The sequence below is a fragment of the Canis lupus genome, chromosome 4, assembly GCF_011100685.1.
Source record: "Canis lupus familiaris isolate Mischka breed German Shepherd chromosome 4, alternate assembly UU_Cfam_GSD_1.0, whole genome shotgun sequence".
In the NCBI taxonomy this organism is placed as follows: Eukaryota; Metazoa; Chordata; class Mammalia; order Carnivora; family Canidae; genus Canis; species Canis lupus.
Genome location: NC_049225.1, coordinates 67269199 through 67282124, shown reverse-complemented (window position 1 = coordinate 67282124; position 12926 = coordinate 67269199). Strand labels below are relative to the sequence as shown.

General features: G+C 37.1%; 1 protein-coding gene across 4 annotated transcripts in view; it reads left to right on the top strand.

Moving 5' to 3' along the window:
• Nucleotides 1–12926, top strand: part of NNT (nicotinamide nucleotide transhydrogenase) — a 94277-nt gene that overhangs the window by 77241 nt on the left and 4110 nt on the right. For all 4 annotated transcript variants that reach the window (XM_038535151.1, XM_038535149.1, XM_038535150.1 and 1 more), the window contains one exon: nt 12414–12532. In XM_038535151.1, the coding sequence (XP_038391079.1) occupies nt 12414–12532 (119 nt within the window). The remainder of the gene's footprint in view (nt 1–12413; nt 12533–12926) is intronic.

Sequence of the window (12926 nt, the reverse complement as noted above, 5' to 3'; positions counted from 1 at the left end):
ATTAATTAGTTTTGGTGGACAGCAATTGTCTGGTCAGGAGGATTTTTTCCCCCACTGTTTCTCTTCAGATGAATAAGCTAACCTTACCCAGCTGGTCCCAGCCTTTTTGCCAGTAAGGATAATTTGTGTAACATTTGCTCTGTTTCATGTTTTATAAGGTTTTATTCTAAACTGCATTTACTACAGTTATTTCTTAAAAACAAAACAAAACTTGTGCTTTTAATTAGTGACTTGTAGCTGTTAATCAGAAGTTCTGATGAGAATGTGATAACCACAGAAACCTGCCTTTTTAGAGCCCACCATATTTTTCACAGGTGATATGGACGGTAAGATTACAAAAATAATTGAATATAGTAACATCTTTTTATTACCTTCATGGACCCTCCTCAGAATGGAGCATTGCCATGTGCAAACATAGAATCCAAGAGTTCTTATGGTGTATGTAGCCTAAATGAGTGACTCTTCATCATGTCTGCTGTGGAGCTCCCTGCCTGTTTTGTGACAGGATACAGTGCACACATAGTTGGTGTAATTCTAAATAGAAGAGTCCTGCCTTAGGAAATAGTTGGATTGGAGAATCTTTAGGATCTATTTCAAGTCTTTTTTAATTTTAATTTTTATTATTTTAATTTTTTAGGTTTTTATTTTAATTCCAGTTAGATAACATACAGTGTAATATTAGTTTCAGGTGTCCCAAGTCAACACTTCCATACAGCACCTAGTGCTTGTCACAGCAAGTGCACTCCTTAATCCCCATCATCTGTTTTACCCATCTCCCACCCACTTCCCCTCTGGTAACCGCCAATTCTCTATAAGTAAGAATCTGTTTCAGTTAGTATCTAAAATACATGAAGAACTTCTAAAACTCAACACCCAAAAAACAATCCAGTTAAGAAATGGGCAGAAGATGTGAATAGACACTTTTCCAAAGAAAACATACAGATGGCCAACAGACACATGAAAAGCTTCTCAACAGCACTGTTTGTCAGGGAAATGCAAATCAAAACTACAATGAGGTATCACCCCATACCTGTCAGAATGCCTAAAATCAACAATGCAAGGAATAACAGGTGTTGGCTAGGATGCAAAGGATGGGGAACCCTCTTGCACTTTTGGTGGGATTGCAAACTTGTGCAGCTACTCTGGAGAACATAATGGAGGCTCCTCAAAGAGTTAAAAATAGAACTACCCTGCGATCCAACAATTGCACCACTAAGCAGTTACCCAAAGAACACAAAAATACGAAGTCAAAGGAATACGTGCAGCCTGATGTTCATAGCAGCATTATCAACAATAGCCAAATTATGAAAGCAGCCCTCATTCACCGACTGATGAATGGATAAAGATGATGTGGTGTTAAAAAAAAAAAAAAAAAGATGTGGTGTATTTGTGTATATGCACAATGGAATATTACTCAGCCATCAAAAAGAATTAGATCTTGCCATTTGTAATGACATGGGTGGATCTAAAGGATACTACGCTAAGTGAAATAAGTCTGAGAAAAATACCATATCTTTTAAAAGTTCTATAGTGAAAGGTTCTCTTTTATATACCTTACAATTCCATGGTGACAATTATTCTCTTAACAATCTTTGAAGATTTTATTCCACTGCCTTCTGGCTTCCCTTGCTTGGAGATATTACAGATTGAGTTCCAGACCACGGCAGAAATCTCTTAAGGCCTTGATCTTGGATTTCCCAGCCTCCAGAACTGTGAGCTGGACATGTCTGTTGTTCAGCCACCCAGTTTATGATATTCTGTTATATTCTATTATAGCCCAAACAGACTAAGACATTCCTGTTCAAGGACTTGAATGGCTTTCTCCCTGAGAAATGTCATCATTATTATCACTCTTGAAAAAATTCTTTTACTGGAGATCTTTGGCTGGTAAGTGACAGAAATCTGAGAAATCCTAAAGTAGAGGAATAAGGAGAAAAATGAAGTGACTCCCAGAAACCCGTTCTGAGTCTAGAAGCTTGACCGTGCCTTGTCTGTAACTGCAAGAGGGAGCAGCAGCTCCAGGACAGCAGAGTGAGGCCCAGAGCCATCCCTCCGCCTGGTTCTTGGGCTGACTAGCAGCTGCCAGCCATCCATGCCCATGCCCCAGCCCTCTGTTTTGACTCTTAAGATTTTATTGATTTATAAATGTTTATGGTTAAAAATGGGAAGAAAAAATAGGCTTTCAACAAGTGAAACTTTAAAAAAAATTTCCCTTTGTTAGGTCTTTTTCCTCATTAATTTGTCAGCTTCGTAGGAGCTTAGAACAACATATTTAGGAAAACTTTGAGAAGATGGTATTGGGAAGGCAGAGTTCCCAAATGCAGTCAATGTATATTTGAAAATATAAAACACAATACAAGAAAGGAAATTAACCCTTTGAACATCTTGAGTATAAAAACACATTTTGCTTAGTGACTAGCAAAACATAGGACCAAATAGTTGAAGGTTATAAAAAGATTTTGTGTTTTTTTTTAATGTGCAGATCCTCTGCAGTATTTATTAATAGTGAGAGGCTGGAAAATGGAGAAAACACTCTAAATACTAGAAAAGGGCCCAGTTGACTCTGCAGTTTCTTTGCTTATTGCTGAATTGGGTTACTTGGCTCTTCTTCATGTTTTATTGCTGAACCAAATCTGGATATTTCCATAATGCAAGAAGAAAAATGTAGTTTATGTGAACAGTTGTGGTAGGATCCATGTGGCGAATGTTTTATACTCTTTACTAGTCCCACATGTCCTAGAACAACTGCTGTAACGCACCCTGGTTAGGACATGTTGTCTCCATGGCCCACGGTCATGGGAATTCACATTGTTGTGTCCCCTTTAGAACATGTGGTGTCTGAAATGTGAAGTTGCGAAAAAGTGTAAGAGTGGGGTTTATATCCTTGTGTTATAAAAGAAGCTTAAAAAGTATGGTTTTTTTTTGAATTGCTTCTTTACCGAGTTTTATCCAATTCACACAATATTTACACACAGCTTGTGTATACACTCTCATTTGTTTTTATTCTTTCTTGGTTAATTTAAGAGGCTCTGAAGGTTGGGTTGTTTTTATTTGAGTAGATTATTCCACTTTTTTTTGAACTGTGCCTGGGTCTATTTTCTAATCAGACACTGAGGCCTTAGTTTTTATTACTAAAAGTTTTTTAGAGTTTCACAAAAGACTGTCTTTTTCTTATTTGAGAGAGGAAAATAGCAAAAAAAAAAGTGTTGAAATTTTTCTTGCTCTAAAGCAAAGAGATTATCTTAATGATGACCTTTGTTGTATCTGTTAGGTGAGAAAACAATACTTTTTTTGCGTAACAGTATCTGTGGAAGGGTTAAATATGGTTTTGGAAATTTGACTTTATCAAGTAAGTGTATATCTGAATATTAGTTCTGACTAAGTTCCCAGTGAGTCCAGTATTCACAATTGCTGGCCTCAGTCTATATTGACTATATAATTTCTTTTTTTTAAGATTTTATTTATTTATTCATGAGAGACACACACACACAGAGAGAGGCAGGGACATAGGCAGAGAGAGAAGCAGACTCCATGCAGGAAGCCTGATGTGGGACTCGATCCCAAGACTTCAGGATCACAACCTGAGCTGAAGGGAGATGCTCAATCACTGAGCCACCTGGGTGTCCCTGACTATATAATTTATTTAGTCTTTTGATGTAGTTGTGAATGCAAAGAACTTTTGGCTTTTATTGGACTACATTGATATTTACTGGAATTTCAGGGTTAAAAATTAGAAAACCAACTGAGAAAACAGTGACATCAAACCATTTGTTTAAATGTAAAAATGTATATTTATTTTTATGTAAATGATCATTAAAATGTATCTTTATTTGCAAAAATATACACACGCATTTATATTACACAAATGTCCTTGAATAGAATATTACCGTTGCAGGTTAACTTTTTAAAGTTGTATTGCGCTTGGCATTGGTCTAAAGTATTTTGTATAAAAAACTCTTTCTATGAAGTATCTCACTAAAATCTCACAATAATCCTTTGAAGAAGTTTATTTTCTATCCCATTGGGCACAGAGTAAAGGGAGGCATAAGAAGCCAACTGTCCAAATGCTCTGAATATGGTCAGTAGCACTCGAGAGCTTTCACTGCTATTCTTTACTACTTCCTTAAATTCTTCCTCTAAAAAGAGATGTAGAAGGTTTATGAGTATACCTTACTGGGCACACTGTGTTCCTTAAAACACGTTTCTTCCGTCCTTCCCTTTGAGTCCTCATAAGGAGTGCCAGTTGCTGTAGGAACTGATAAAGGAGACATGGTTTCTGTACTCAGTGTTGCTCCCAGTTTGGCGAGCACAGTCATGTAAACAAGTTCCATGCATCATAAGGAGGAGGTACAGCAAGAAAGGGTTCTGGGAGCATGGAAAGTCTTTGTGTAATCTCATTTTAGTATTTATTTTCCTTCTGTAGAACCTTCTTATGGACAGGGACAGCAGATTCTGCTTTGTTAAGCATGTGTACAATAAAGATAATTTTCCTGGCTCAAAGGGAAGAACTAAAAGGCTAGTAGGCTTTGCATTTTGAAATTCTGGATATTCTTCATATGATGTTGGATCATTGATGAGCTTTGGCCATTAGTTCCTGGAAATTGTTGGTCATGGCCAAACCAATGTCTGCTGTAATTAACTTTAATACATACTTTGGAGATTAGCCAGTTAGATGGGCCAGAATAGTTCTAAACTCACAATGACTTATCAATGTGCACATACATATTTCTACAAATTCAATGTGTTCTGTTATTTCTCTCAAAACACTGGCATTTTCTTGTAAGAGCCTTGCATGTGTTTTTCTCCAATCTTAGAGTCTTAACGTTTAGTGTAATAAATTATTATGCTAACAGATATAAAATGATCTGTCCTTTGGGATATTTGGCATACCATATTGGTTAGCTTTGTGATTATTTAGCCTTCACAACTAGCTCAACAGAAATAATGTCTTTATGCAGTCTGTAGCTAATCAAATATTACAATAACAACAAATACATTTAGAAGTCTTTGATTTCAAATTTGGCTCAAGACACGTCAGTTAAAGCATAAAGATGATAGCCAGATGGATCAATTAAAGATAAGTGAGGGCAGTGTTAAAAACAAACAAATGAATTTAAAAATTAAAAAAAAATTATTGGAATAGGGAGGCATACAGAATTGAAATCCAAAAGTAATTTACACAGTATATATTGTTTATTCAGCTAAAATAGAAACCCTGGTTCATGAAATTTTAGGACTAGAAAGGAAGCTTGTGGTAGGCTGAATAATGGCACTGAACACTCTACCTATTATCCTACAAACCTGTGAACATGTTACTTCACATGGCAAAAGGCTTTGTAGATCTAAGGTGAGGATTTTGAGGTGGGGAGACTATCTTGGATTATTTGGGTTGGTCTGTGTAATCACTAGGGTCCTCAGAAGAGAGAGGAAGGAGTCGGAGTCCTGGAAGAGGTCATAAGAAAGAATCGGAGGAAGACAATAATGACAATGGAGCAGAAGTCAGAGGGTGCAGCCACGAGTTGAGGAAAGGGGGCCGCCTCCAAAAGCTGGAAAAGACAAGGAATGAGCCTCCAGAAGACGTGCAGCCTCGCCAACACCTTGACTTTAGTGCAGCAAAACTGATGTTCTGCTCTGATCTCCAGAACAATAACATAATCAATTTGTGTTGTTTTAAGTTACTAAATATGTGGTAATTTGTTATAGCAGCAATAGGAAGCTAATACAGATCTTAAAAATCATGTAGTGCAGTGACTCTAAGTCTTTCTTAAGTCTTATGAATCCGGTTTTGGGGAGAGGTTGGGACCTGGGGGAAGGAGGAAACATTGGTGATCAGTAAGATTGGGAGAAAGGAGAAATTTTTGGTATTTAAGATTTGTTATTAACGTTTCAGGGGAGCACAAATGAGTAACTTGTGGCAGTTAGTACCACTGGATTGAGGTAGAGAGTTCTTGTAGTTGTTTTGGAAATCCTGAGTTTCATTGCTTTCTCTTACTAGTGGTTAAGACCATTGCTTTTAATCAATCCACCCAGATCCTGCCCTAAATGAAGGGCTATCTCAGCTGCCGTAGCTATCTTGATGATGTCCACTGCCAGCCAGCCAGCCATTCTTTGTGTTCGTATGGGAGATACTCTTGAATCCTTTTTGTACTGAACTGGTGGTTGGTCCATCAGCTCACATTAATGAGCTTCTCTCTGACCACAGAAAAGAAGACAGAAACTTTCTCCAGCTGGGGCATTTGTTTTTAAATAGTTAACAGAAAATCCTTTTTTTTTTTTTTTTTTTTTTAAATTCCAATCCTTTTCTGTGCATTTGAAGACCATTTCTTTTGCTTTATGAAAATGAGGACCATTTGGTCAACTTCCGTTTTATTTTACCTTTTGCCTTTTTTCAAGCCAGTTGATCTTTTTGCACTTAAGAGTATGTTATTTACTAAGTCATTAGGTATTTTGTGTTTCTCTTGAAGCTTAGCTGACTACCTTCTGATCCTTTTAAGCCAGAACTAAATCTAGTTGCTTAGAGTCTAGTCAGTGATAGAAGTAAGAGTACTTTTTCATGAATGTGAGAGAACCATCTTGCCATTGGCTTGAAATTGACATTATTGGAATATAAATTGGTATTCACTTTGATTGAAAATTGTGATTGATAATATAATTTGATATGTTAGATATATTACTAAGAGTCTTTGTAAAGGAAAATGGCTTTTTCAGACTAAAATTTTTTATTTCAAGACAAGGTTTTTTTTTTTTTTTTTTTGAAATTATTTTCTTCTGTCATTACTAAACAATGACACATCCCAGCTCCACAATTTAATTACGGAATCTCTGTCCTTATTGAGGCACATACTCCTTTAGGTCTTCCATACCATATTTAGAACATGGAGTTAAAATACTCCGTCAGTACCTGTGTATACCAAACAGTGCATTAAAATACATAATAATGGTTTCCATTTAAATTCTTCCTGGCTGAGATTTGGTAAATCTTGGTAATCCATTTTATTAGGTATTTATAAGGAACTATTAGCTGGGAAAAGAGAAACATGGACTCTGTCCATTTAATCAAATGCTCCTTGATGAAAATGTACTTATTTTTCTAACTACTGTAATTATTTCTAACTACTCATTCTTCTTATTGGCTGGTTTCAGTAAAGGAGCTCTCTGAAAGTCTTTTTTTTTTTTTTTTTTCTCTTTGGAAGTCTTTATTTTTTTAATTAAAAATATTTTTTTAAAGATTTTATTTATTTGAGAGAGAGAGAAAACATGAACAGAGGGGAGGGGGCAGAGACATTTGAAGACTCCCTACTGAGCAGAAAGCCCAATGTGGGACTCCATCCCAGGACCCTGAGAGCATGACCTAAGCCAAAGGCAGATGCTTAACTGACTGAGCCACCTGGGTACCCCCAATATTTTATTTTTTTATTTTTTTTTTTAGTATCCCTGTTGTGGTATGGGAACAGGGCAAACTAGTTTGAGCTCTCTAAGATCTTGCAAATATCCTGTTCCTCATCAGGCTTTACTCCCTAGTTTGAACATGTGCTGATGATTTTTATCTGAGCCAGTCTTTAGTATGGTGGTTACAAAATGGTGGTTTTAATCCCACCACATTTATCAGTGGACTGTCTACCCTCCCCGCCTCCCTTTCAATTTATGAATCTGTCATCAGTCTTGACTTATGAATTCCCATTTTCTCCAGTGAGTTATAATCTATTACCATCCATATTTTTAAAATTGTTTTTAAAATTTTTATTACTGTCCTTATTTATTTTGATGTTTGAATTATTCTTACATACTTTACTGTCATGTGTCCCTTAAAAGCCACATATCCTTGCTTTGTGCTCTGTCCTTTTTTTTACTTTTTGCAATTACACAAATTCAGTCTTTCCCTTTTTTTTTTTTTAATTTGAATGGTTTATTACACTTAAGTGAGATTTACCTTCTCTAAGTCTGCTTTATCTTTTCTTTACTGCTTCTGTTATTACACATGAACCTAAGGGATGATTCAGCCATCCTCACCATAGAAGAAAAAGTTGAAAGTCCTGATTCGAAAACTCTGGTGCTTGTTCACAAAATCAAGTACCTTTGAAACTTCCACTTGTCTTTTTCTGAAGTCATGCAAGCAGCAGACTTAGGAGTATATTTTAGTTATTTCAATATAATGTGCTTTCTAGGTCTGTTTTTTATAGTCATGCTGAAAGTACTATATTATTATTCTTTCCTTCTCTCTCTGTCTCTTCACATCCATCATGGGGCTCGAGCTCATTTCCCAAGATCAAGAGTTGCATACTCTTCTGACTGAGCCAGCCAGGCACCCTAAAATACTATATTATTATTGAAGTAGTAAAATGATATTTATATTCATATTTGAGGTTCAGTAATAACAAGCCCCATTTATTGAGCATATACTTTGGTTCCTGGAGAATTTTTTTGAATTTTTTATATATAAATCATATAAAAAACACTAAAATTTTAGAATAGGTACCTCAACCAAAGAGTCCATTTGACATTGCAGAAATGCTTGTTCCGAGGCCATTTGAAAAGAGACACAGTACTGAATACAGCTTGCATTACCACAGGGAGAGGGGGAACATAAGTTGTCAGTATTTTGCATTACTTTTGTTTTTCAGATTGATTGAAAACCCTGGTTTGGTATAGAATATGATATTAAGATAACAATATCTCGTTTAAAAAGAAAGCTTGTTTTCAGAGAACATTTTGAAATTTTACTCAAGTGTCAAATTGTTATAGTCTCCAAAATGATGAAAGAGTTTTTGGTTGAAGGGCTGAAAACCCTGGGATGCTCGGGTGGTTCAGTTGGTTAGTGTCTGCCTTTGGCTCACAGCATGGTCCCAGGGTCCTGGGATGGAGACCTGTACGGGGCTCCCGGCTCAGCAGGGAGTCTGCTTCTCCCTCTACCCCTACCTCCCCCTTCGTGCACACGCGCGTATTCTCTCTTTCTCTGTCATAAGTAGATAAATAAATAAAATCTTAAATGAAACAAAAGAAGACTGAAAACCTTTATAAGGTGGTGAGTTTGGGTGACAATGGTCTGGAATGAACTAATGACTGCCCTTAATTTTATTTTCACTAGAATAAAACTACAGCTAGCCTACTGAGGGGAAAGATGATGAAGTAGTTGAAAGAGATGAAATAGTTCATTCTGTCCAGGTAATCTCTAATTCCCACCCTTAGTAATTTTTCAGAATCAACTTCCCAAGCATTCAGCAGGTACTGGGTGTTACACTGTGGTCGATACTTTGCATACTGAGACTTATTTTTCTCTTTATGTCTATTCACGCAAATGTTTATTTTTTGTTTTATAGCTCATAGCATTGTTGAAACTTTCTGGGCTCTTAATTATTCTCAAAGAACACTGTGAATTGGATTTTCGAAACTCTTTATTTCACTCATTCAAGCAGAGATAAACAAATATTTCTCAAGCCTCTTCTATGCAGAATTTTCTCTAGCCTTTGGCAGGATGTGGGCTTATAGGAATAATGGGTTACTATTCTGTGGGAAAACTGAGACAGAGAGAGTTGGCCCAACATCGACATAACTAGTAAACCAGAGCTGTTAACTAATCAAAAATACCTCTCAATTGCTTGACTCTACTACTATATTATGTAATAGCTAAAAATTCAGACTCTTGAGGCAGAAAGACCTCTGAGTTTGAATCCCAGCTTAACTATGTGCTAAAAACGTTGGACAAACTACATTAGCATATCATGAAGAGCCAGCATTAGCCATTGTGCCGAAATATATGCCAGTCCCCTCTTATCTACATTCTTGCTTCTTTTTGTTAGATACAGGAATACAGCTCTATAGCCTTGTTTATTTAACTGAGGACTGGGCTTGTGTCATTTGGTCTACATTCTATTCTTGATGGAGATTTTTTTAAAAAAGATTTTATTTTTTTAATCATGAGAGACACAGAGAGAGGCAGAGACATAGGCAGGGAGAGAAGCAGGCTCCATGCAGGGAACCTGATGTGGGACTCGATCCTGGGACTTCAGGATCACGCCCTGGGCTGAAGGCAGGTGCTTAACCGCTGAGCCACCCAGGCGTCCCCTCCTTGATGGAGATTTTTAAAGATGATTAAAGGTAGAATGAAATAATATATGAAAATCCATTTGTAGAATGTAAAACCATATAACAGCATGAAGTGTTAACTCATTTTAAATGAAGTTAATTTTTTTCCACCATAAAAAATGTACATTCTATTCCCTTTGGTGCCTTTGAAGCTGGGAGGATCCTGCTGGGCCAAGGACATTGATCTGATTGTCCTCCTATCCCTTGGAAGTTTGATGACATGGTTTGATTCCCCCTACAAAAGTATACATTCTCTTAGAAAATTGGGAAAATATATTTTAAAAAGGGGAGAAATAAAATGATTATCTGTTGTATAACTGCTTAGAAGTAACTGTTTTGTTTCCTTTTAACATGAGATTTCTGTTTTTTATTTTTTTTAAACATAAATTGTTGTTTAGGAACATTCAGTGATCCCAGAAGGAAGATGATATAAAAGTGAATTTGGTAAAAGACAATATTTGTCACTTGATGTCTTTTTTCCTCTAATTGTAAGACCCCCACTAATTTAGGCTCTTCATTATCACTTTTAAAGATGTAGAAAATCACTTATTAGCTATTTGGGCAATATAAATGGCCATTTTTAAAAAAATATTTTATTTATTTATTCATTATATATATATATATATATATATATATATATATATATATATATATATATATAGAGAGAGAGAGAGAGAGAGAGAGAGAGACAGAGGGAGAAGCAGATTTCCTGCAGGGAGCCTGATGCAGGACTTGATCCCAGGACCCCGGGATCACAACCTGAGCCAAAAGCAGATGCTCAACCACTGAGCCACCCAGGTGTCCCTAAGTGGCCCCTTTAAAGCTCTTTTCAGGTCTGCTTTTTGGGAGGGGTCAATCCCTGTGTTGCTTTAATCTCTTTCTAGCAGGACCTGTGTTAAAATCGAGGAGGCCTGGTTTGGCAGCAGTTACTGTGAAAAATAACAGGGCATCTTAAAGGACCATAACTTTTATATGAGCCAGCAATCTGTTGTGGTGGCTGTAAATGCTAATGCAGCCTTAGGGATTGTCAACGAAAGATCTCTGGATATGATTTTCTTGCTGTGCCTTATGGATCTAGATCACATCCAGTGTATTGTGTTCACTTTGGAGGACTGAGGTTTGAGTTGGATGTTGACAATGTAGAAACAGGCAACTAGAACAGCAGTAGGCCCTGTCAGCATTGAAAAGTTGAAAGAATTGAGGATGATTGCTTAGTAGGCATCCTAGGCTAGCTCAAAGGAGTCCACATATAAAAGAGGGAATAGACTCATTAAGGCTCCAGATGGCAAATCTATAGACCTTGGAAAGCAATAAGATGGGGTTCCCTTTGGCTGAATATGAGTGTGTGTGTGTGTGTGTGTGTGTGTGTGTGTGTGTTTTATGTAATTATTGGGATTGTCTAGTAAAGGAATAGACCTCAGGAAGGAATAAGTTTCTGGTTATGGAAAGTATTTAAGCTGAGGTTGGATGGATCCCTGCCAAGAACCACTATAACATGCGTTTCTTTGCTGGATTCTCTCTCTCTCTCTCTCTCTCTCTCTCTCTCTCTCTCTCTCTCTCTATTGAGCCTTTCTTATGTATCAAGCACTGTGCCTAGTCTGAGGAAACAGATCAATACGGGGGGCAAGAGCCTGGATGAAATGACTCCAAAGATCTCATTATGGTGGTGGTTGAAAGAAATTGCTTAATGCTTTGATTTATTTTGCCTTAATAAAAATGTGGAACTCTGATTTGTGTATTACTCTCTCTTTAGCATGTTGCTATCACATTTCTCCTGGGAGTGGAGTAATGCTTCATATCATCCTCTGCAAGATTGCAGGCCTTTAACTCCTGTACACGATAATATTTTACTCCAGTTTTGAATGTAGAGGTTAAAGTTGAATGTGGAGTCAGCTTTTGATGGAATAATGTTGATTTTTCATGGCAAGTGTTTAATTCCAGGCTGTCTTACATAAGTTTTTAAAGATGCAAGATTTATCAGAAAGTATCATGAGAGAACATAATGCTTATTAAATGTAAGGTGATATTATTTATTAATGTTGTTGGAAATTCACTGTACTTAAAACTTATGAAGAGTCAGGTTCTAAGGTTACACTTACTTTTTGAGAGGAGTTATCATTTGTGTATACTGAGAGATTAAACCTCCAACTTCAATATTTGTAGATTGATCATATATCCGGACTAGTTTGAGCCCTGCATGTAGAGATCAGATAGTACCAGGAAAAGCAGAGGCGCCAAGAACAAAGTGTGCAGATTTGGAGGTGATGTTGGGGTCTCTGTACATTTTGGCCCATCATGTAAGGACAGCTGTTCATTTGTTTCATGTCTAGGTTTGGAATTCACCCAGTTGCAGGCCGGATGCCTGGTCAGCTTAATGTGCTGCTGGCGGAGGCTGGGGTGCCATATGATATTGTGTTGGAGATGGACGAGATCAACCATGATTTCCCAGGTAAGTTGTGGGGGCGATGGCGAAGTTTATTCTTAGTCTGAATAAAGTGAGGCCAGTCTTAGAACATAGATTGTGGGATTACTGAAGACCTCCTAGTCAGATGAAGAGTAACCTGCTCCTAGTAGGTGTGCAGTTGAGGTTAAATAAATGACAGACAATGGAATAAGGTACAACTGGTTTGTAAGCGGCATGGGTAGTTTTGTGCCTATGAGGAGATCGGGAGGGTGGTAAAAATCTTGGGAGGCAGTGGAGCTTGTTGTGGATGACTCTGAAGAGACCTGGCCTGGGACCTGAGTTCTGACTCTCACTTTTGGAGCTAGATACTCAGTCTCAGTTTCCACATTTGTAAAATTGCTTCTGTTGACAATTTAATGCCTAATTCTTGTTGACATCT